Source organism: Lepidochelys kempii, chromosome 1, assembly GCF_965140285.1.
Source record: "Lepidochelys kempii isolate rLepKem1 chromosome 1, rLepKem1.hap1, whole genome shotgun sequence".
Lineage (NCBI taxonomy): Eukaryota > Metazoa > Chordata > Testudines > Cheloniidae > Lepidochelys > Lepidochelys kempii.
In genome coordinates, this window is record NC_136380.1 from 314,642,408 (window position 1) to 314,667,339 (window position 24,932).

The 24,932-nt window shown below is 38.8% G+C and overlaps 1 protein-coding gene across 5 annotated transcripts in view; it reads left to right on the top strand.

Annotated features, from left to right (window-relative positions):
• The window catches only part of TUBGCP6 (tubulin gamma complex component 6), a 29,163-nt gene extending 10,469 nt beyond the window's left edge, over positions 1 to 18,694 (top strand). For 3 of the 5 annotated variants that reach the window (XM_073328283.2, XM_073328282.2, XM_073328285.2), the window contains exons 6-27: positions 1 to 122; positions 679 to 754; positions 1,979 to 2,088; positions 4,158 to 4,249; positions 4,351 to 4,490; positions 5,082 to 5,162; positions 5,389 to 5,538; positions 6,183 to 6,264; positions 6,357 to 6,445; positions 6,945 to 7,060; positions 9,173 to 9,311; positions 9,404 to 9,520; positions 9,766 to 11,173; positions 11,671 to 11,726; positions 11,811 to 12,000; positions 12,270 to 12,438; positions 13,362 to 13,503; positions 14,164 to 14,358; positions 14,693 to 14,825; positions 15,062 to 15,275; positions 16,457 to 16,656; positions 18,205 to 18,694. In XM_073328283.2, the coding sequence (XP_073184384.2) occupies positions 1 to 122; positions 679 to 754; positions 1,979 to 2,088; positions 4,158 to 4,249; positions 4,351 to 4,490; positions 5,082 to 5,162; positions 5,389 to 5,538; positions 6,183 to 6,264; positions 6,357 to 6,445; positions 6,945 to 7,060; positions 9,173 to 9,311; positions 9,404 to 9,520; positions 9,766 to 11,173; positions 11,671 to 11,726; positions 11,811 to 12,000; positions 12,270 to 12,438; positions 13,362 to 13,503; positions 14,164 to 14,358; positions 14,693 to 14,825; positions 15,062 to 15,275; positions 16,457 to 16,656; positions 18,205 to 18,296 (4,113 nt within the window). In that variant the 3' untranslated portion in view covers positions 18,297 to 18,694. The remainder of the gene's footprint in view (positions 123 to 678; positions 755 to 1,978; positions 2,089 to 4,157; positions 4,250 to 4,350; positions 4,491 to 5,081; positions 5,163 to 5,388; positions 5,539 to 6,182; positions 6,265 to 6,356; positions 6,446 to 6,944; positions 7,061 to 9,172; positions 9,312 to 9,403; positions 9,521 to 9,765; positions 11,174 to 11,670; positions 11,727 to 11,810; positions 12,001 to 12,269; positions 12,439 to 13,361; positions 13,504 to 14,163; positions 14,359 to 14,692; positions 14,826 to 15,061; positions 15,276 to 16,456; positions 16,657 to 18,204) is intronic. The other 2 variants (XM_073328287.2, XM_073328286.2) reach the window with 2 other exon arrangements.
• The last annotated feature ends 6,238 nt before the right edge of the window (positions 18,695 to 24,932 follow it).

Consider the following 24,932-nt stretch of genomic DNA (forward strand, 5'->3'; position numbering starts at 1 on the left):
GCATTCACAAGTGGATTGAGGAAGTACCTTCAGTATTACCGAGCATGTGTTTTGTCAACACCTCCCACTTTAAGCCTTCTAACAATCAGTTTTCTCTTCAGAAAATTAGGGCGACAGCTAAGGTAATATTATAATATTAAAGCATTGTAGACTGAAAAAATGAACACTAAAAAGCCACTACTAGAGAACCCTTCCTATTCAATCTCTGGTGTTCATTTTGTAATATTTTCACAGAAAAAAATCTTTAAATTCCAGAGGCTGGTGGTAGTAATAATACTACCTAGCTCTAATAGTCGTCTTCATCAGTAGATCTCAAAGCACTTTACAGATAAGCTCCTATTATATCTCCCCACTTTTTACAGATGGGGAAATTGTGGCACAAGGAGGTGAAGTGAGTAAGGATATAAGGACTAATAGACTAGATAACTTTAGTATAGATAGTTAGACCTAGAGTCCTGGCCAAATTCCAACTTGAGTCACCATCTGCGTATCTAAATACTTTCTATAGCTTGAATTGGAGAAATGTTCTCCACCTCCCCTCCCTACACCTGTTATAGTTTGATGCTGCAAAATGATAGCCTCATGCTACCCAAGTGTGGCACATTTCATTGATCACTGTAAATGACCTGGGATACTTCTGTCTGAAAGATGTTACATAAATGTAATTTTTTGGTTTAGGTATTTAGCTGAGCTCTGTGGCATAGGAACAACTGTTCTGGGGATCAGCAGAGGTGCTGGTGCTTCATTTCCTACGGTGATTATTGATCTTTTTTGGAAACCTATTGTTTTAGTTTTAATATCAGTATATCCGCTTCAAATAAATTGAGTAGGATTTTTTTAAATGTTCAGTGTTGGCCTCTGCTCCCAATGAAGTCAATGGGAGTTTTAGCAAAGAACGCTATTAGATCAGTGCTGAATGCTTTTGAAAATTCCACGTAAATGTTGCATGAAATGAGAGAGAGAGAATTCATATACTGATTATAAATTGTTAAATTAATGTTGGATGTCTGTCACTGTTCTGCAAGTGGGTATACAATAGAAACACTTTTATAATATAACACACACAATTTTAAGTATTTTTCTGTTGTATTAGCAAGATAATCCAAGCATTAAAAGCAATGCTCAACAGAAGAAGGCCTGCTACAATCCTTCCTATTTAGCTTTGCCCCTCTGAAAAGTTTCAGTGAATAGATAAGACCTGAAGGTGAACATACGGGCTCAGTCAGACCAAAGAGGAAATGTGAACTTCAGCGTCTGTGGCTTTCTAATGAGAATGCCGTGCCAGCCCCAAATATTTAAATATTGGGACTTTGCCCTAGTGATTTCAATGGATGAAGTAAAGCTCAAAAAAAGTGAACCCTAAGATATTCAGGACCCAAATTAAAGCCTTTTATTAGAGTTCAAAACCAACCCCTTGAATTGTCCCTGGAAACTGGTTGGAAGGTAGTGCAGTCTATCGAGCACTGGTGTAATATGCTGTATCCTTGAAACTCTGCTATGTATGTGGGCTGTTTACACTATTGAAGTTTCTATGGTAAAGAGGTACGGCCCCACGTAGAGTATTGCAGAAATTCAGTATATAGAGGTAGTAAATGCAGGGACAATGGTGGTAAGGTGTACATCTGGTAGGTAAGATTACAATCTCGTATTCAAGTAAAGATGAGAAAAGTACTCATGGCTACAGTTGCTATCTGGGTATCCAGAAACAATCCAGGATCCAGAAAGAATCCTGACGATTCCAATAAAACTTTGTTAGTTGAAGGGGCATATGTCACCTCTACCATTTCCTCTGGTTGTTGTTGACCCATTCCACCAATATCGTTTCAGTTTTATCTAGACTGAGCCATGACCAAATTGTCTCTGTCTAATAAATAGATGTAAAGATGTGTATATTATGAATCTTTTTTTTACTAATAGTACGATGGATTTTACTGTTTTGAAATGTAGTTGTTTTATCTTTTTTTTTTTTTTCTTCCAGGGAGTAAGATTGCTTTCATACTTGTACAAAGAGGCTCTCAATAACTGTAGTAATGAACATTACCCAGTTCTTCTGTCATTGTTAAAAACCAGCTGTGAACCATATACCAGGTGGGTTGCAGACTATTTGTTTTATAATTGTGCTTAGCAATGACTGTAATAATAACCTACTGGTTTTCCATTTGGGCATTTTTAATGTAATAACCACTTTGAAGAAGTGGATAACTAGGCTGGTTTAGTTTATAAAGGGCAGACCATTAGCTTGAAGATTTTCAGAGTGGATGTGAATTATTTTTAATGATTTAAGGTGTGGTTCGGCTCTGAAAAGTGACTGCAAAAATGGCATTGTGTGGGTCCATATTTGCTTTCCAATGACTTCCGTAGCAAAACCTTTTTTCTTTTTTTTTAACAAATAAAAGGATATTTTTTTCCTAACTGCCAACCCAACAAATTCACTCAGGGATCTGAGACTCAACCAGGGTTCAGTTTCTTTCCTTCTTGTACATCATCACCACCAGTAATAAATATCCTGCAGCTGATATTTAATTACACACAAAACCAGGAGAGATCCCACCTCACTCTCTCAGACCTGTGTTGGCTTTTCAATGTTAATAGAAGTTCAAAAGTTGTAAAAACATCTTTTATATCACTAACATAAGCATAGCTGTTGAGTAAGAAGTTGTTATCTTTAATAGAGTCCCTTGGATGTACCAGTTTCTTTAATCAGTATCCACACAACTTTGGAAATTGCTTATCTACTTCTATAGCAATGCTACGGAGTGTATAAAATATTAGACATTTTTAGGAACTACAATAGTAATTTAAAAAAATCAGTAATAATGGGGCAAGTATAATAAAATTAAACAGGACAAAACAAACCCATCAAGATATTCTGAACTGAAGACTCCACCCACTGCCACCCTTTCCCTATGTTCAGTTCCCAGTCAAATTTTGAGCCTCAGACTTTCTCAGCTGTAAACCTGTTGAAATACTTAATTGTGGCTTCAGTTCTGCAACTTATACCTTGACAGACCGTTGAGTCTTCATTGTGTTTATTGCAGGAGTAGGACAGTAAAGTTATAAGTACATGCATAAAAATTTGCAGGATTAAGGCCTAAATGAGTGTGTAACAAGTCACTATGAGAACATCAATTGTTTAAGCAATAATGGTTGCTATAGAGGTCATTTCCTGCCAGCTAATGTCTGTCTTGAGGATGTTAACCCAGTCATTAATTCATTAACTTCCAGGAAATGTACCACCTGGAAGTTGTTGTTGCTGTTAGAAATCATAAAAATATAAGGATATTAACACACAAGGCCTTATTTTTAATTAGGTTAAAGTTGAACTGCGGTTGCTATGGATACATTTTTCTGTTTACAGTACCAGTCTGTTCCTAGGCATTAGACCTTTACAGTAACCAGTCGAAAAGAAGGACTGGGCTGATGCTGCTATGGGACCCTGAATTTCAGTATCTGTAATTTATGATAATTTTGTTTCCTCTGTGCATATAGGGAGGATAACCTTTGATTCACACTGGGGTCAAGAAAGTGTTGTTATAAATATATGAAAAAAGGAATATTTTCTCCCAAAATAATAGTTCACGTTTCTCCAGATATATGAAAAGCTGCTCAAGCTCAAAGGAAAAGTTGTCTGAATTTGTGTCCTAGAGTTCTATAGCCTCTCTTCTCCTTCTAAACAAGTTGCATCTAATTAAAATTCTTTCTTCCTCCCCCCTTCCCCATAAAATGTATTCTATCATTATGACAGTGCAAAGGTTTTTATGTTTGTCCAGATCAGTATAAAAGACTGTTACTGGAATTAGAATGATTTTAAACTAAATGTTTGCAGTTAAGATTCTCTAAAAAAAGATGCTTCTTATGCCAAAAATGAGGGTTTATATTTTTTGGGAATTAACTGTTGATGTGATTATGCTTAACTTTTATATTTATCCTCAACATGACTTGAAGATTTACCTTTTTGTCATGACTTTGACAAATATGCTGCTGGTACAATATTTGCGGCATGTGCATGCATGCACACGTGCATCCATACTGATTGAGATATATATGTATATATATATATGTCAAAGAAAATAATCTGTTATGTGTATTGGTTCAAATAAAATAATTTTAGAAAGGAAAGAGGGACTTAACTCCGTTGTATAATCTTTATTTTTTAGGTTTATCTATGATTGGGTGTACAGTGGTGTATTCAGGGATGTTTATGGCGAATTCATGATTCAAGTGAATGAGGATTATCTTAGCTTCAGAGGTACAGTACATAGATGTAGAACTTCTAGTTTGTTCAGTTTGCCTTTTTGTTATCTTTATTAAATACAATATACTTTGATCTTTCTTGTCTTTGATCTATAGATAAACATTACTGGACCCATGGATATATTTTGATTTCAAAAGAAGTAGAAGATTGTGTCCCTGTGTTTCTGAAGCATATTGCCAATGATGTATACATTTGTGGGAAAACCATAAACTTATTGAAATTGTGTTGTCCCAGGGCAAGTACTTGCTTGGTTCTTTCATGTTACACTACAAAAACAAATTCTTAGCATATGTTGACTGGTTCTGTGGCAAGTAAATTTAAATTTATGCTTTTATTGATAAGTGGCCCTGCCAAGGATGGATGTTGAAGAATGTTATTTAGTTGTTTACATTCAAGTATTCATGACCTCAATATTCCAGTGTAACACAGGTCTTGATAGCTAATTGACAAACTGTGAATGTGCAGAAGCAAGTTTAAAGTACCCTTTTTACAACTTTAGGTTTCATATTTTCCTTTGTGAAAACCCTGAATGTTTTAGGCCTCCAAGCAATTGTTCTCCAACACCCAGACAACACTGACCAAAGCAGGGGGCCTCCTCTCCCTAAAGACCTGAGTTTAGATCATACCTTCCCCCCCTATCATTTTGGCTTTTTTTGCTGCACACTTATTCAGACACACTGTAATAGTTCCACTGTACACATTTTTTGCAAAACAGATCTGTTTGTGGTAGGAAGAATGCTTGAAATAATAAATTTAAAGTTCCCTTTAATTTATACTTTGATCTTTTCATCTGATTTCTAAGATCTTGTCTTTTTAAACCTTTCAGGTCTCAGTCACAGGGTGTAGAAACATGATCCTGTTATATCAGTTCCATTTTCATATCTGGATGTATGTGTTGTACCTAAAGGCAAGCAGTGGCTGTTATCGGACATGTAATGCCATAAGCTATTCAAGAAAGTAATATGATTTAAAATAGACATTTAAACATCTGCAGAATGGCTCAGAACAAGACTCCTCCTAGGAAGTATCTCAAACAGTTGATATATGCATATACAATCATAAAGCCTGATTAGTCATTTAAATTCACAGGCTTTTTTCCCACTATTTAACTGTATAATATTTCTTATTTGTAGCATTACATATGCTGGTCAGATATCCCTGTTCCTCGGATTTCTGTTATTTTTTCCCTTGAGGAGCTGAAAGAGATTGAGAGAGACTGTGCAGTATATGTGGGTCGAATGGAAAGAATTGCCCGTTACAGTTCTATTAGCAAGGAAGAAAAGGTAAATGAATATTAAAGAAGAAATAATTTTATATAATTAGTATATTTAAAGAGAGCTCAGATTTTTCATTTGATTGTATATGTAAAAGTACTGACATTCATGACTATAGTCTTCCTGTGGTGGTCTGCTTGCTTTGTATTGCTGTCTTGGGGGAAAAAAAGACTAACATAATTGCTTTTAGTTTTGTTTAACTGGCATGTCATTATTGTTGACATTTTCATGATTTTTGGAAATAGTTTTGGAGGATGTTCCGCCAGAAATTTGTTGCATCTGCTTTAATCTATTAGGGAAAGGTAATCAAGACCCAACTAATACACTATCAGAGCCTAACTTGTTTATTAACTAATCAGATTGTTCCATTTGTCAAGTCCTTTAAATAATTTGCATGGCTAATTTATTTTAGTAGAACTTCATTACTGTGAGCAGATCATTGTGTTAATAAATTTTAGTATAACCTTAGATTCTACGTTCAGTGATTTGCCTAATCAGGTGTCCCATTTATTAAGTGGGTATAAATCCTGGAAGCCAGCTACCTGAGGACATTATTGCTATGTGTACATGGAATGAAAGCGTGCACTTTAAATTGCAACACTATCTCTTCATGTCTGAAAAGCATAATAAAACTATATATATTTATCTCCTAGGATTTGCGCATGGAGATTGCAAAACAGGAGTTGATTGTTCATGCTAGAGAAACAGCTAGTAAAGTACTAAAAGCCATTAATGGTAAGTTTCAGTGGGGTTTTCATCTAGTGAATTTTTTCTCTGTTTTTTCAGTATGTTGATGTAAAGTAACAGTATTTTCAATTTAAATACAGATCAACAAATATCAGAAAGAATGACTTTGGATGCAAGGAAACGGGAACAGTTTCAGAAATTAAAAGAACAGTTTGCAAAAGATCAAGAGGTATTTCTGTGGCTTGATTGCTTTGAGAATTATATTATTTGCTAAAGAAAAACAAAGAAATTACAGTTTTACAGTGAAACACCAATTATTATGAAATCTAATCTTAGGAACGGCCAGTTATACAAACCATTTTTCCTGAAGGAAGGGAAAAATCCCTACGCAATAGTGATGTCTGTGAAGAAAAACGCAGCATCCCTTCACGTTCCGATGTTTTCAGTACATTGGAAATCACCTTGCAGTGGTTTGAAGGACAAGAAGAAAGTAATGCAGTGCACCGTACTACAGTTTATGCACAGTACCTACTGTAATTTTGAAATGTTCAATGTTATGACCTCCTCAATCCCCAATTAGTTTATAAAATAAGGGGTTTACTACACATTCTGAAATTGCTCAAACACCTAATGATATATAGTTTTAAAAGCTCTTTAAAATGTGTACATCTGTTTGACTGGGTTGGTGCTGAGAGTGATTTTTTTAAGAGTTCTAAATGTTTATGTAGCGTCGACTTACGATGAAACAGGAGGAGATTGATGATGATTTCAGCTATGCCCGAGAGCTCAGGGAGAGAGAGAAAAGACTGAAAGCCTTAGAAGAGGAACTGGAAAAAAAGGCAAGGTAATGTATAAAGAAACAATATTTGTGGTTAATCTCCCAAAGGTTTCAGATCACATTTTCCCATAAGGTCTGGTTTTAAAAAACAATTAAAATATTGCTCTTCATTTTGGAATCCTATCAATGCTCTAAAGAACAGACAGTCTACACCAATGACATCCAGACTGGTTTTTGTCATAATCATGGCTTTAGAAAAACTTTAACAACAAAATTTGTGATCAAAAGCTGCCCACACAGCAAAAAAATCGGATGTGTCAGATTAGATTAAAAACCGGTATGGGGGAATTAACGTAGACTTTTTTTTTTGCTTTACTGCTAATGTTAAATGTGGGTTACGATACTTTCCTCTGAGTCTACATGGACCCCGATCTTACTTCAGTGGGGCTCTACTTGGGCCTAGTGTCCACCAAAGTGGATCTGATTGTATGGTCAGAGCCACAGTTTATACATTGGTGAATGCTATTCGATTTTATTTGGACTATGAATAGCTGTCAGAGGTTAAGGGCTGCATTTTAATCATTTAATCAGGCATACATTGATGGTGTCCTAGTATGTAAGGTGAAATGTATATCTCAGTCAGATCCTTTTAATTTGATATATAATCAGCACTCGGATGCAGGTCAGTTGGTAGTTAGTCATTAGCAGGGATCGAGCCTTGGGCTTCACCACATACCTTCAAAATCTCCAGTTGGAAGTGGTGGATTCTCCGTCTCTTGATGTCTTCAACTCAAGACTGGATGCCTTTGTGGAAGATATGTGTTAGCCAAACACAAGGTACATGGCTCAATACTGGGTAACTGGTTTAAGGGCCTGTTATATATAGGAGGTCAGACTAGATGATCGCTCCAGGGCATACTGTAGCCAGGAGTCATTACTGCTCCCATTAACCATCAAAAGGACACACAAAAGATATTTATGTGATTAAAAATTAAATTGATGAGGACAGTGCCATGGGTGTGGTGTGGTGTGCTATTTTTAATTGTTTTTCCTTATCAGATAGACTTAAACAGTAATGAGCAGGAAACAAAACACTTTTTCAGTGTTAAAATCGGTTCTAATTAAGGCTGCATGTCTGTCACAGAGGTCACGGAAGTCATGGATTCCATGACTTTTCATGACTTCCGTGACTTTTGCAGCGGCTGGTGTGGCTGGCTCAGGGGTTTTCCGAGCACTCGGGCAGCCCCTGGGCCAGCAGCAGCAGCAGTTTGTGTGTGAGAGGGAGCTCAGGGCTGGGTCAGGGGCTTGGGGCATAGGGCGGCACTTACCCCCGGGGTGGAGGGCAGGGGCTTCTCGGAAGCAGCTGGCATGTCCCTGCAGCTCCTAGGCAGAGGGCCAGCTTGCAGGCACCGCCTCCACAGCTCTCGTTGGCTGCAGTTCCCAGCCAATGGGAGCTGCAGAGCCGGAGCTCGTGGCGGGGGCAGCGCATGGAGCCCCCTGGCCTTCCCTCCCCTTAGGAGCTGCAGGGGACATGCTGGATACTTCTGGGGAGCTACGTGGAGCTGGGTAGGGAGCCTGCCAGCCCCTCCAACCCCGCCCCTCACTTCAGTAGGGGTCTTGGGCCATGCACTGCCGCCTGGTTCCCCAGCACCAGCAGGGGTCCTGGGCCACCCAAGTTTTAGTCAGGGATATATAGTACAAGTCATGGACAGGTCACAGACTGTGAATTTTTGTTTACTGCCTGTGACCTGTCCATGACTTTTACTAAAAATACCTGTGACTAAAACGCAGCCTTAATTATAATCGATATAAGTTCTGCATAGTAATTATAGCTGTTACAAGCTTTGACATTACTTATCAATATATACAGCTAATTGTAATTTTTCTTTGTTTTCTATCATACATTTAAGCACATTTGTTATGAAAAATTAGTCTCCTAATAACATGGTTCTACAAAAACTTATTGACAAAAAGTACCATCCTATTTTCATTACATTTTCTCAACTGGCTTCTGTACTGTGGATGAAACCTCTGGTTTTTAATTTTAAAAATATATAATCTGAGAGATCTATCATTTCCTTGCTCTTCTACACCAGCATGTGGTCTCAATGTACAGAGTGCAAGATGAAAAATAAGCAGGTGGAGTGTCTGTAATATAGTATCTTTACTCTCCTTCAGGCAAGAAATAATTGATCATTATAGCAAACTTTCTGATGATGCAGCCCGTAGGGAGCAAAGAGCTTTATGGAAAATCCAGCGGCACAAACTGGAAACAGCCCGTCTCAACTTTCTATTAGAAGATCAAAAACATATCGAGGTATCTTTTAAATTTTTAAAAGAAATATCATTTGTAGCATTTTAACATTTGATATATTAAAAGCTTTTTGGTTTTGCTATTTTGATTTTTAGGAGATGCTTGAAAAACTTCCTAATGGGAAGTACAGGAGGAAATTAGACATTATTCCGCATAAGCAATGCCAAACAGTTTCACTTGTGGACGCAGCTGTAGAAGAACCAAGCTCTCAGGTTAGTTTATTTTCTTACAGAAGCATTGCATGACAATTCCAAGTTTTCTAATGTGAGTTTTGTAAATGTTTGATCACTAAACAGAAGAGTCACCATGGCAGAAATGTGAATGAGTATTACAGTATTGTGGTGCTGGCAATAAAAGGGCAGGACTGGAAATAAAATCTTGTTGTGGAAAAATAGTTTAAAATACATACAAACTGTATGTAAATAGCTGAAGAATGCAATAATTATTTGTGTTTTAGGTATCTTCTGTGGAACCTGTGCATTCTGACAATAATGTTGTCAGAGGTGATTCTGAATCTGGACTGAAGAGTGTTACTTCTGCTGAAAAACCATTGGCTTTGTCCCGGCCAGTAAATACTCATATTAATCAACGGCCTGAGCAAGATGCAGCAGGAACTGAATCTCAATTACTAAGTACAGAACAAACATGGGATCCATCGCAGAGTGCTAATTCTCTGCCTGAATCCAGTCTAAATATTGAGGATTTCCTACCAGAATCACAGGAAGAACAACCTGCTGCCGTTGGCTCTTTACTAGATGAAGGATCTTTACTAGACGAAGCATTTCAAAATATTAGCTCAGAACTTCCTGAAACTACTCAAATAAGTGAAAGTCAGCGTCTTTTGATAGAAGCACTGCAAGGAGAAGGTAATACACAGTTACATCAGCAAAGTGAATATGATTTTAATACAATTCTCAGGCCAGCTGCTGTTTCACAAGGACATGGCAGAGTTGGAGAAAATGTGTTGGTGGAAACTAGGAGACTTCAGTGGAATATTCATGGACATGTATCCAATGCCAGCTTTAATGTAGGGGAATATGTGCCTTGTGCAGAGACTTCCCAGTCACATTCAAATCCATATGGACATTCTTCAGATTCGCACATAAAGATTGGGGAATATACCTCTGAAGTTGAATCTAGTCGGCCTCGCTGGAATATTCATGGGCATATTTCTGCAGCTCATATTAAAATTGGGGAATATACGTCGGAGGTCGAGTCCTCAAGGCCCAGATGGAATGTTCATGGACATGCCTCAGAAGCCAACATTAAGATTGGTGAGTATGTGTCAAACATAGAGCCTACAAGGCCTCGGTGGAACATCCATGGTCATGCATCTGATGCCAATATCAAGATTGGAGAGAACGTGTCTGAGCCTGTACCATCTAGAGCTCGGTGGAACATCCATGGCCATGCATCTGATGCCAATATCAAGATTGGGGAAAATGTGTCTGAGGCTGTACCATCCAGACCTCGGTGGAATATCCATGGACATGCTTCACAATCACACATTAAAATGGGAGAGCTAGTTTCAGACACTGAACTTTCAAAACCTCGTTGGAGCCCTTTTGGCCATGCATCTCAGTCGAACATTAAAATAGGGGAGTGGTCTCCATCCACAGAAAGTGATCCAATACCTCATAATAAAACCATCTCTGGTCACACATCAGACTCTACAGTTCAGACATTTCAGTGCAATGGAGAGTTTTCTCCCTCTGTTGAAAGTAAGAGAGACAATAAATCATCAGAAGGCAAGGAAGAGGTCTTACCCCAATCACAGTCCTCAGACAGTGTTCCAGTCCTTTCAGATTCTAATATTGAAGGTGAAAAGCAAGAAAACATCACAGAAGAGAGAGAGAAACAAGAAGGTGAGAATAAGACAATCAAACTGTATTCAGTTGGTCAGTAGTTTTTTAGGACCTTATAAAAATTACTATCAAGTGTGTTTGTTCTATCTGGATACTTATGAGTTAATTCATTGAGTATATGGCTAAACACTATTAGAATTTAGAGGTGAGAATTTGCATGTAGTCTTGTCTCCTGTATGAAAAGGGTGAAATATTTGTTAAAATTTTCCACTGGTTTGAAACTTTGCAGACCACTTATAATTCTAGTGTGGTTTTAAATAGCTACTTTGCACTCTGAAATTGAAGAATGTTCTGACAGTACTTTAAATATATTAATGCTAATAGTGTCACTGTGTAATATATAGAAGCATGTGAAGCTAAAGTTCCCTGTTTTTCAAGTGCAGTGTAATGGTGGTTTTGTTACAGATTTTGATCCGGTGACTATAGGCAGTCAGCTGTATTTTGTATGTTCATGGGTTGTTTTTTTTCTAATACTGTTTCAATTTGTGTTATTACAGTAATTGCAAAAGATGTCAGCAAAGATCTCCCTCCAGAGCTTCCTCAGGGTTCACAGGTAAGGAACACATCATTTCTGCATGGGATTTATGAGAAGATCGGCTCTGAGAGAAGGTGTTAGTTATTGTCTGCATTTTCTTAGACAGAGGAACCTGAAAAATCGATTGCCCTGACTGTTACACCTCAAGAAACTTTACTTTCTGAGGCATGTGCTTCTGAGACTAAAGAGAAGGAAGATGATGATGATACGTGGAGGAAAGAACAAGCTTATCTGAAAGCCTTATCAGACCAGTATTGCCTTGAAAAATACCAAGACAGCTATGATTTAATGTGTGAGTAGAACTCTTGAAATGGTAGTTCAGCAAGAATATGTAATGATCTTGAGTGAGAAATCAGGATTTTAGCCTAAGGAAGAGTTCTTAGATGATCTTTATCATCAAAATTATTAAGTACAGGAGCAAAACTATTTTTCTTTGCATAAAAATCTGAAGTCTACGGTAGCATGTTTTTGACTTTTCTAATCTGGAATGACTTTCAGGACATTAATTGAAATAGCTTAAGTATAACAGCATACAATTTTTGTGTGTGTTCTTCAATTTAGCAGAGTTGCCAGTTTCCCATCTCTTGCATCATGTGATACCCAGGTCATACACTTTCCCAGTGGATCCTTTGGTACAGTCAGCAACAGATGAAACAGCTGTACAACTAAGTGAGCTTTTATCTTTGCCAGTGCTGATGAAACACTCTATTACTGCTCCACTCGTGTCTCAGTAAGTATTAATTAGGAATAACAAATCCACTTTTATTAACTCAGTTATTTTTTCTTTGCTGGTTATTTTCCCTTGAGACAGAGCTGTACGAAAATCTACTTACTACTACTTCGAGTGCTGGTCCGGTCCCTATGTGTATTCCACACATGTGTACACATGCATGCCATGTGCCTGAGTCTGGAAGTTCTTCAAAGCAGTGTCCCTTGACTCACACATGCGCATTAGCTTCCCTCATGTTCCCAACCAAGGGTATAATAGGTGGCACGGGTTGATGCCTCTCCAGTTCCTTCTTAACACTGCATGGCTTTGGTTGAAATTGTGTCCTTCATTGTATAACCTGTGAACTAAACTAGATATAAAATCAATTTACAATGAGTTTAGTTTACAAGTATAGGGTATAGGATAATTTCCTCCCACCCCTGCCTTTGGGGAAAGTCTTCCCCGGTCTCGGGACCATCCCCAGAGTTCCAGGGTTCAAGAATTGCATCTCCTGCCCTCTCTCCTTCTCTGTCAGTGACTAGCATCAAAGGTGCCTGTATTGCCTGGGTGAAGTACACATCTCTGCAAAGATACAGACATGACACTTGCTTAACCAGTCTGGATCCCACCAGATGAAAGCTTCATAAAGGGAGGTTACTGCTAATGTGTTTTCCTATGATCCATGTAGTGTCAGTCTTCAGATATGCTAGCAATTCCAATCAAACTATAGTTCTCAGTAGTGGTAGGTTTTAGTTCTGTGTCATCCTGGATATTATCTGTATATAAGGTTTCTCCCATTTTCTTTTGTGCATGTGAATGTCAGACAAGCTTGTACATTATGCTAGATACTGAAACGTTAATTTGATAGTAATATCCATGACTGCATTTTAATAGCAAGGAAAGAATTGTTCTTAAGAGTGATTGTCACTTCATGTTTTTATTAGTGTTTCCCTTGTGAACAAAGCGATAGTCGATTACTACTTTGTGGAACTGAACATAGAGAAGCATTTTGAAGCACTAAGACATTTTTTGTTAATGGAAGATGGAGAGTTTGCTCAGTCACTTAGTGACCTACTATTTGAGAAGGTATTTGCTGGCTTGTTTTATAACTCTGGTATTTGGTCATTTGCAATAGGCATGATGTCTGTGAACCTCTAGTATCTCATACAGTGATATTAAGGACTGTTCCCAGCGTTGACATAGGTAGCTAAAAAAAACCAATATGAGTAAGGGTGGTAGAGAAGTGTGGGTTAAAATCCTGTCTGCTATTTTTCCCCTTACCCATTTTGTATCCCCTTGTGCCAAGGCAGCAAATTCTGTAACAAAGAGGCCCTGCTGAGGCCCTAAGGACTGTGGGCCAAAATGCACCCTCTCTTAGAAATGCCCATGAGAGGAGCTACACGAGGCTCAAGAAACTCTGTAAGAGCAGTATATTTGGCTGATAAAGTGCTAAAGGTGAAAATTCAGAGGTTTATTTCACAGTATTAATTTTGATTCTGTCATATTAATGTGTTGATTAGGTTGTTCTGACGTTGATCATCATGGTACTGAGCCAAAAGACTAAGGGCAAAAATTTCAAAAGCAGCCAATTCCCATTTTCAAAAATGAATAAAACACTTGTGGCTAAGCCACTTTTGAAAATGGGACTTAGGTCATTTAGGTGCTTTTGAAAAATTTACCTTAAAGCAAGAACATGACTTGTATGTCTCTAAAAATTGTGTGTAATTAAGATTTCTTTTTTTCAAGCTTGGTTCAGGGCAAACTCCTGGTGAACTTCTGAATCCACTGGTTCTCAATTCTATCTTAAATAAAGCATTACAGTATAGCCTTCACGGAGACACCCAGCTTGCTTCCAATCTTTCTTTTGCACTCAAGTACCTTCCAGAAATGTTCAAACCCAATGCTCCTGATGCTCTGAACTGCTTGGAGCTACGGTACAAGGTAAGAAAGCATATAGAAAAGATTATTTGAAAGTTTTATACTTTGCTCTTATACCATAATCATTTGAGCATCCATGTTTCTTGTTCTTTGATGTATAGTAATTGACGATTTACTACCTCCTGGAGGAAAAGAGTCAAGAAATTAGGCTAATCTAAGTGAATTTATAGGGTTCACTCATCCTGGGCATTCTATGATGCCATTTATAAATTCATTCAGTTATGTTTCAGCAGCCTGTAGTACCTGTGACTGAAAGGGTTGTGAAATGTTCTGAAATGATCAAATATGACATGGACAGGTAACATTAATGGCACTTGGTTTTATATATATATTTTAGGTTGATTGGCCTCTGAACATTGTCATTACCGAGAGCTGCATGAATAAATACAACAAGATCTTCTCCTTTTTGCTGCAGTTGAAGCACATGGTGTGGACTCTCAAGGATATTTGGTTCCACTTAAAACGTACTGGTAAGATAAATTAGAAAAGGTACTGCATAAAAATGTGTTTAGCTCCATGTGCCAGACAATAGATTGTAAACATACCATTTAAAACAGGTACTTTGGTCCTTAAAAGTCAAAATTTATTCAAGGAAACTTGTTTGGAATTTGAGACAGGTTTCTGCTAATAGTTTTGTCAAACCATGATTTTTATGGGAACAGTCTCTACAGTGTCAACAATAATATCTTTCTGTTTTTATTTTCAGCATTAGTGAGTCGTGCATCAAATTCTGTTCAATTTCGACAGCTTCAGCTGTATAAACATGAAATGCAGCACTTTGTTAAAGTTATTCAAGGTTACATTGCTAACCAAATATTGCATGTAACATGGTGTGAATTTGGAAATAAACTGTCTTCTGTAGGAAACCTGGAAGAAATTCACAGAACACATGCAGAATACCTCAACAAAGCAATTTTCAGGTAAGCAAAGCAGAGAAACACTTGAAGTCAACTGAGCTGTTTCAGCTTACTCCAGCAGTGGATTTTGCCCACTCTTTTGTGTAAATACGGTATATGGCGCACGCACAGTCTGTGTGTGTGTGTATGTATATATATGTATACACATAAAATGATTTCAACAAACATACACATTAGTAATTATACCAAAAAAAAGATTGTAAAGACTTTGCATAGGTACAACAGAAGCATCCAGAATATTAGTGCTGTGATGAAAAGGAAGTTCATGATTTGTAGTTAATTCCTACTACTTAGGGAAATGAGTGTTGTCTGTCTGAATAAGTAGTATGTAGAAATAATCCAAATTCAAGGATTGCACAAGGGCTGTCTATATACATTGTTTATACTTTTAATACTTATGCAGAGCTAATTTCAGGCTGCAGGATCATACCTTGGCAGAGCAGTTGTCATCTGATGTACCCAAATATTGTCTCTTAAGAAAGACCACCACCAGAGTTCATGAATAGTGGAAGTAGTACTACTTGCTTTATGAATCAGAGGCTGCTAACACTTTGGGTCTCATACATTACAGTTGTTACTAACACCAAACTGTAGAGGCCCTGAGATGTTGTGATAGAGAGCAAAGAGGAGAGTAATAGGATAAGGAGAATGGAGTTGAGAGGTAAGTAGATATGGGAGTGGTGGGATAAGAAAGGAAGGAATAGAGAGAAAAAGAAGAGGTCAGAAATGACAAGGGAGGAAGATGGCGAACAGGAGGAGTAGATACAAGAAAAGGCAAAAAGAGTGTGTCCCACTAGAAGTGGCATCTCTTGTTAGTTACAGACAAGAACAGGTGCATCCAGAAAGACCAGTTCAGGCATTGGGAAGTGGCAGAAATGATGACAGATTTTTAATTACCTGGGCAAAGTTAAGAAGAACCAGAACATGATACTTAAAATTTGATCCCACCACCATAAAAGTAAAGGGCAAGTGTCTGGATTGAGCTCTTCATATGTAAATGTCAGCAACCTTGAAGAGTAGGTAAATCATACTGGACTCAAGAGTTACATAAATTCACTCCTGTAGGGTTCCATGTTTTGTTTTGAAATGATTAGAGAGGGAACCCAAAGGATTCTCTCTGCCTTCTAACCACTCAAATAAACAATGTCTCTTTAGTTTTTTAAAGTCTATTTTTCTTTTTCTAGAGGACTATTGACTGAGAAGGCCACCCCTGTGATGAACATTATTCACAGCATCTTCAGTCTCATTTTGAAGTTCCGCAGCCAATTAATCTCTCAGTCATGGAACTTTGATGCTGGCGAGCAAATGGCTGTTCATCCCAACTTTGGTTTGATGCAACAATCTTATAATACTTTCAAATATTACTCTCACTTCTTATTCAAAGGTAGGAACTGGTATACATTATTGGGCTAATTTATATTGCCTCAGTCAACTGACACCTGAAAAACCCATCAGTTCTTTCAGTTGTCTCTGATAGTATAGCCTAAAATCAGGAGAAATATTGAACTCATTTTGCTTAGTGCATTACTTCTGGGAAAGCTAATCTCTCCATGTCCACTAACATAAAGCATCAGAAGTCTGAATTTCTTGGCATGTGTCCCAGAGCTGACAATAAGTATCACATTGGTGGTTTACGGGGAGTAAATCCATGGTAAATAATTGCTTCTTAGGCTGATATATCTTATATTTACCATTTATCTGCAATGTAGTCTTTGAAACCATTTGACAGACAAAAGTATCTAAAATGGCAACACACAAAAAGTTCTTTGAACTGTATTTTACATCTTCCTACAAGTCAAATACTACATCTTACTGTGAGATTGAATTTCCTGGCTCCTGCAAGGGGTTAAGAGACTAAGGTCCACAGTCTGCTCACCTACTGCAAGATGTAGTTAAATCTAGTGCTACAGGCAAGAACTTTGCCACTGTGCAGATTTCTTGCCATGTAGTTCATGTTCTTTTTCACAATAGAATTCCTCGCGGCTGTCACCTCAGCTTGCAGGGTGTGTAAGTTAGAGAGACCCTATCCAATCTTCTACATTTCCCAAATAATACTGGTCTTACAGACCCTTCCCGTATTTCTACCAAAAAAAAAAATTCACCTTTCCATGTGAATACAGGCAGCTCCTCACTTTCCTTTGTTAGCAGACCCAATATCCAAAGGAAGTGCCACTTTTTTCTTTAAATATCAGTCTCTCACAAAGGGTGTGATCCAAAGCCTACTGAAGCCAGTGGAGAGTCTCCTGTTGATTTGAGTGGGCTTTGGATACTCTAATCCTGTATATTCTACACCTTTCTTTCTTACTTGCATGCTGTTACTGCTTGCTAATCCCCTTGGTGTATGAGATGTTTATGAAGCCAGGGCAATTTTTCTTTCTTTGATTTAAGGCCATATATTGGAAAGATCTCTTCTTTATTGTGAATGATGGTTAGCATTAGTAAGTTTATTATTCAATTTATAGTTAAGATTTGCAATCATCCCAGGTGTTTGTCTCATGGTCCCTTCAGTAACAGTGGTCTTGGCATAAGAAAACTAGCAGAGCTGCTTTCTTTTACAGAGGTCAGGCAACTCAGTAATGCCTGCCCATTGGTTAATATGATGTTATGGGAACCTAAAATTGTACTTTTATAATAGTTTGGATAAAGTGTACTTGTAATTAGAAGAATAAAATTCCATTTATATGCACACTGTCTAGGATTGACACTTCTATTCCTTGCCTTGCATCTGATTTGTTGTACAGACAGTGAATGAGAGTACTTTGTAATTCCACAAATAGAGGCAGGGGCTCTTTTATACAATATTAACAGATTTGTTTCCATCTACATCAGACATCTCCAATAGGCCTTTTCCATGATAGTATTCGTACATTTAATTAACAGATAGACTTGTTAGAGGTTTAAATTAAGATTTGTGTATTTGCTTTTCCTACAGTGGTAACCAAACTTGTAAATAGGGGATACCAACCTCACCTGGAGGACTTCCTGCTGCGAATCAACTTTAACAACTACTACAAAGATAATTGAGCTCTAGTATAGTGTAAGGAATACTGGTAGCATGGTAAAGAAAATACAGCTACAGCTTTATGCTTACTATTTATGGAAATTGATGCTAATAACAGAGGCTTATCTTAAGAAATAATCCATTGTTCAAAATAACTTTGAAGAGGTTCCACACAGCACTTAGAATATGATGCCATTTAGAATCCATACAAATCACCGCTTCATCAGTACATTGAGAATTGATCCCATAATTACAGATATAGGGAAGAATGGGGCCTTTTGTTGTCATGGAAAGGGCATACATGTAAATCGGTTAATGTATAGTATGCATTTTTCCTTTCAGTGTTGTGAATAGATGTTCAATGTAAATATATGTTTGTGAAATAAATAAACAAAAAGATATGTTTTAAAACTTCTTGATGTTCAGTATGCTCAAATTTGGTCCATTTAGTTTATTTAAAAACTGACGCACATTCTCAGTCTAAATCACATTTACATTTACTGTTCTGTAATTATTTCTACAAGGCTGGTAGTCACAAGGAATTAATAATATGGCTGAAATATGACATTTTGAGTACATCATCTCAGCTGCTGGAAAGTGAGACTGGATTTGGAATATTTGTGAGAAACAGGAGGTCATTGGATCACATAACACAAAGCAGTTATTTAAAAAAGCAAACAGTTTGGTTGAAGATGTGCATAAAATGAGATTGGTATGAAAAATGGCAAACAAGAAAGTTTAGTATCCCTAACACAAATCAAAGCTCTAACTACGAATAACCTCAAATCAGTGATTTTTTTTAACCAGTAGAACTAGAAATCCCATATACTTATAAACCATTAAGTTGCAAAGATAAATCATATATTCATATATAGTAGAGCTGGTAGAAACTCAGAATTTCCAAAATTGATTTTGTTCTGATTCACCTGGTGGGGCTATCCCAAAGCCACAGACCCTGGAAACGCAGGGTTCCCAGCACTGGGGCAGTGTGCATAGTGGGGCAGTTTTGAAAATTTGAGCCAAATGTGTTTATCCTTTTAGAGTTTTTTTTTTTGGAGTATTTTTTTCCCCCCTCTTATTCCTCCTCCTCCCCCCCCGTACATTACTGAATTTTGAAGATTCACAGTCCGCATGGAATTACTGTTCAGGGAAGTGTAATGCCTATACTAGGTTTGAAATATTTTGGTTTTGAGTTACAATTTTTTACAATGTCACTTTGTGCATGCACAGTAGAAAGACCCTAATAAAGCCTACAGGTGGGTGCTTAGCTGAACATGTGTGTTCACTATATATATGTGTGCTCTTCACACGTGTCTATGCACCTGTGTACATGCTCAGTTACTCACAAGAGATACCAGAGGTGTTTGTTAGCTGGTGAAATGGCGACCTTTTCTTTCCGTGTTTCTAAAAGATACCTGAGGACTTTAATGCAAAAACTTAATATTTCATTGTCACTAGGTTGTGAAATCAAACATTTCGGTCAGAAAATCCCAAGTATAAAGTTGGCTACCAACTTTAATCCCAAGTATAAAGTTGGGAGCTGAGGCTGTTCAGTTCCTTGTAGGGGCAATCCCATATTTAATATTAAAGGATTGCAGTGTTCAAATAAGGCAATGTGTATCTCAGACTGTTTCATACCTGTGTCTGTATATACATACTTAGTGTCTTTCTTTGTCCTCAGTGGGAGGGGGAATTCACACCTGTAGAGTTATTATATAGGTTTACTCTCCCAAAATTTAGCCAGTTAATAATAAATAACTGGCTAAATTTGGGGGGAGTTAAACCTAGTCACAACAGCAATACTTTGGAGGGGTAAAATAGCAACAAAACAGCAAATTTCTGATTTTTGTCTGTTTTTGTGTTAGCCTCCACTAGAGATCAGCCAAACAACTTTGAAAGAGAATAGTGGACCAATAGAAAGAGTTGCCTGAACCACACAAATCTTTTTCTATAATAAAATTTCAGAAGCACAGTGTTAATTTTCCTATGGGTTCAGTCCACTTATCTCTGAGTCAATGGAAAGATTCCCACTGATTTCAGTGGGAGTTAGATTAAGTGCTATGTTATGAAGGGAAGATAGATAGTAATGATAGGAGAAAATTAGACATGGAAGGCACCTATAGCTTACCCAGTTCTTCTCCCAAGAGACTCTTTGCTAGTAGTTGATCTAGTTAGTTTTTCTTGAGCACTTTTTGAGAATGATTATTCCACAGTTTAATATACTATTCAATGGCAAAAACTACATCAAAGCAGAGTTGAGGTTGCTTGGTGATAGAATCATAGAATATCAGGGTTGGAAGGGACCTCAGGAGGTCATCTAATCCAACCCCCTGCTCAAAGCGAGACCAATCTCCAACTAAATCATCCCAGCCAGGGCTTTGTCAAGCCTCACCTTAAAAATTTCTAAGGAAGGAGATTCTACCACCTCCCTAGGTAACGCATTCCAGTGTTTCACCACCCTCCTAGTGAAAAAGTTTTTCCTAATATCCAACTTAAACCTCCCCCACTGCAGTTTGAGACCATTACTCCTCATTCTGTCATCCGCTACCACTAGAACAGTCTAGATCCATCCTTTTTGGAACCCCCTTTCAGGTAGTTGAAAGCAGCTATCAAATCCCCCCTCATTCTTCTCTTCCGCAGACTAAACAATCCCAGTTCCCTCAGCCTCTCCTCATAAGTCATGTGTTCCAGCCCCCAAATCATTTTTGTTGCCCTCCGCTGGACTCTTTCCAATTTTTACACATCCTTCTTGTAGTGTGGGGCCCAAAACTGGACACAGTACTCCAGATGAGGCCTCACCAATGTCAGATAGAGGGGAATGATTACGTCCCTCCATCTGCTGGCAATGCCCCTATTTATACATCCCAAAATGCCATTGGTCTTCTTGGCAACAAGGGCACACTGTTGACTCATAGCCAACTTATAGGTCCTTTTCTGCAGAACTGCTGCCTAGCCATTCGGTCCCTAGTCTGTAGCGGTGCATGGGATTCTTCCGTTCTAAGTGCAGGACTCCGCACTTGTCCTTGTTGAACCTCATCAGATTTCTTTTGGCTCAATCCTCTAATTTGTCTAGGGCCCTCTGTATCCTATCCCTACCCTCCAGCGTATCTATCTCTCCTCCCAGTTTAGTGTTATCTGCAAACTTGCTGAGGGTGCAATCCACACCATCCTCCAGATCATTTATGAAGATATTGAACAAAACCGGCCCGAGGACCAACCCTTGGGGCACTCCACTTGATACCAGCTGCCAACTAGACATGGAGCCATTGATCACTACCCGTTGAGCCCGGCAATCTAGCCAGCTTTCTATCCACCTTATAGTCCATTCATCCAGCCCATACTTCTTTAACTTACTGGCAAGAATACTGTGGGAGACCGTGTCAAAAGCTTTGCTAAAGTCAAGGAACAACATGTCCACTGCTTTCCCCTCATCCACAGAGCCAGTTATCTCGTCATAGAAGGCAATTAGATTAGTCAGGCATGACGTGCCCTTGGTGAATCCATGCTGACTGTTCCCGATCACTTCCTCTCCTCTAAGATACTGAGCTGATACAGAACACTGACCTGAGCAACACAAGGAAATACACAGTAAAGGTTGTCCATGCAACATTAACTCCGCCCTGCTTCAGCATAGCCCCAGTTTGCCCTGTTAATATACATACCTTTACTCTGCCAACCGCAGAGCTGCTGAAATGTACAAGCTGTTTATTTCATTTTAAAACCCATTCACTCTCACCCATAGCATTCCATCTAACACTAGTAAACACTATTAAAGGACAAAAAAGAAAAAAAAGTTTCCCACTAATCAATTGCTAATACGTGGCAGCAAAGTCCGTGCAGTTGCCCTGACCATAGCACAAAATTGTCAATTTTTTTAACAGTCATTATGTCCTGAATTATGCATAATGTTACCATGCCAAAATGTATCCATAACTATTTTACAGTGGAATAGTGTTGGGTGCGCTGGCAGTGCATGCCTCTCTCACCTGAGCTCCCACTCTCATCTCCCCTACCATGCATCCCCATTTATTCCGCTCCCCATAACCCCCCTCTCCTCACTGCAGCCCCAAGCCCCTGACTTCCTATTCCCCCACTCCTCTGCCCGCTAATAGCCCCTCCACAGAAGCATTCACATGTCTAATTATTTTCCCCCGAAGACTTTGATTATATTCCCCCAAAACAAAATTGTCACCTGTAACTCCCAGCCAATGAGTTCAAAACTCCTTTTGCCTTAAACAGAAGCTCCCAGCTAATTTAGCCTTAGTTTTATGTTAGCTGAAGGGGGAATTCAGTCAATTAGAAGTCTGTGATTCATCTAAAGAGACAAGATGGGTGAAGGTAATACCTTTTATTGGACCAACTTCTGTTGGTAATAGGAGACAAGCTTTCGAGTTTACACAGAGCTCTTCTTCAGGTCTGGGAAATTCAGGCTTGGTCTACACTGGAGAGTTAGGGTGACTTAAGGCAGCTTATGTCAGCCTAACTATGTCAGTGTCTACACTATGGCCATGCTGCTGTTATATAAGAGCCCTACTACACTAATATAATAATTTCATCTCCACAAGAGGTGTAGGCTTATGTTGGTGTAGTTAGGGCAAAGCAGTGTCTGTGTAGATGCTGCATTCCTTACATTGGCTGTTGGCTATCATTCTTGTCAATTTCAGTCATGAAATTGACAAGAAAGCCAGCTCCTGGCTCCCCAGCCAGGCTGCTGCCTGTCTCTGCTTCAAGCTGGGCTGCCACCTGGTCTCCCCACTCCCCAGAAGGAGCCCTGCTTCCCCTCTGGGTGAGGATTTACCTGCTGGGGGTGAGAAGCCCTGGGTGGCCGCCTCCCACCGAGAAGTGCCCCGGGATACGCCAGGGAAGGATGGCAGAAGAGATGGGGTGAGCCATGAAAGAACCCTCCTTCTCCCCGCTTTCCCCAGCAGCCTGGCTGAACCTGTAGAAGGATCATTAATGGGGTTGCGACTGGGGGGCAGCTGGGCTCCTGGCGGGGAGTTGCACAAAGCTAAGAGACCTCACTCTCAGCCCCCAACACTGCCCCTCCTCAGTTGGTGGAAGCGCTCCTGGTGAGGATGCACACTACTAACAGAAGGAGAGTAGTGTGGACATCATCCACTGCAGTGGTGCACTGGCTGTAAATTGACCTAACATAGGACGACTTAAGATTGTAGTGTAGACATGCCCTAAAAAATGTACATTTTCTTAAATACTATTCTCAGTTCGGGTCCACCAAGGATTTAGTGGGTACCATGCACTGCCTTATTTAAAACTTGATAGATGGAGACCATTTTGACTTGCACCACATCAATAGTTTGATCTCTAGCTCTGAGCAAAACAAAAACAAAACTCAACCTAGAAACTTTTTTTAAAAATGGCTATTTGGGTGGTTGTTTTTTTTATCTTTGGAACCCCTAGCTCAAATACCTCCAAATTTGGCTCAATAACCCTCCTGAGGCACACCAAATTTCAAAGAAATCCAACTGAGCATGTCAATTTTACATGAATTAGAAATGTTTACCTTTAAACAGATGTCATGACACAAACTAAACTATAGTGATGCAACCTTAACTACAATGCAGCTAAAGTTTTCCTGATATTTACTCTAAAATCCTCTTATTCCTATTTTAATTAATAACTCCTTCTACTGTGCTTCTTTCTGCTTGGCATTTATCCCTTTCAAAAGCTCTTAGAGAGATTGTTCTTGTTTTCACTTAGCTAAGCTGCAGTTATTTTAATCCTCTTTTGTAGTTCCTGCCACCCCTGTAGTTATAATTGCTGCTTTACTCTGCACTTCTTCTCCTTTCTAGGTATCTGTCTAGCACTGAGGGGTCCAGAACTAAAGGGAGCACTTTAGATTCAGTCTCAGCAGATCCTTATAGAGAGGGGACTCTCTTTTTAAAGACAAAAATAGCTTTGGCAATTAGAACATAGCTTCTAAAATATGTGAAAGTCAATTGGGTTTATATTTGAAAGGTTTCTTAGTGAGAAAGTGCCAGTCTGAAGGTCTATATATTATATCAACCAATAAAAGCAAGGAAAACCAGTGCTATGGCAGACAATGTGTGTAACAAATGCTACTCCATCTAGTTCCTAATCACTAAAGATTTGATATTTTACAAGAAAAATGCATGTGTGGGAGTCACTGCAACACCAGTATGCTCCATAGGAATATTTTGCAAAGCCAAGCTTTTTTTCCTACATACATGCATAGGGAAACCATTAATCATAGTGGATCAAAATGAAAGGCAACCAAGTACTGAAGAACTGAATCATTACAGATTCGTAGTGTCCAAGGTGAGAAGGGACCATCATGATACTGGCTAACCTAGTGAGGAGGGCTTTAAACTAGGTTCACTGGGGGAAGGAGACCAAAGCCCTGAGGTAAGTGGGGAAGTGGGATACCGGGAGGAAGCATGAGCAGGAGTGCATGAGAGGGCAGGGCTCCTGCCTCATATTGAGAAAGAGGGAGGATCAGCGAGTTATCTCAAGTGCCTATACACAAATGCCAGAAGCCTGGGAAACAAGCAGGGAGAACTGGAAGTCCTGGCACAGTCAAGGAATTATGATGTGATTGGAATAACAGAGACTTGGTGGGATAAGTCACATGACTGGAGTACTGTCATGGATGGATATAAACTGTTCCGGAAGGACAGGCA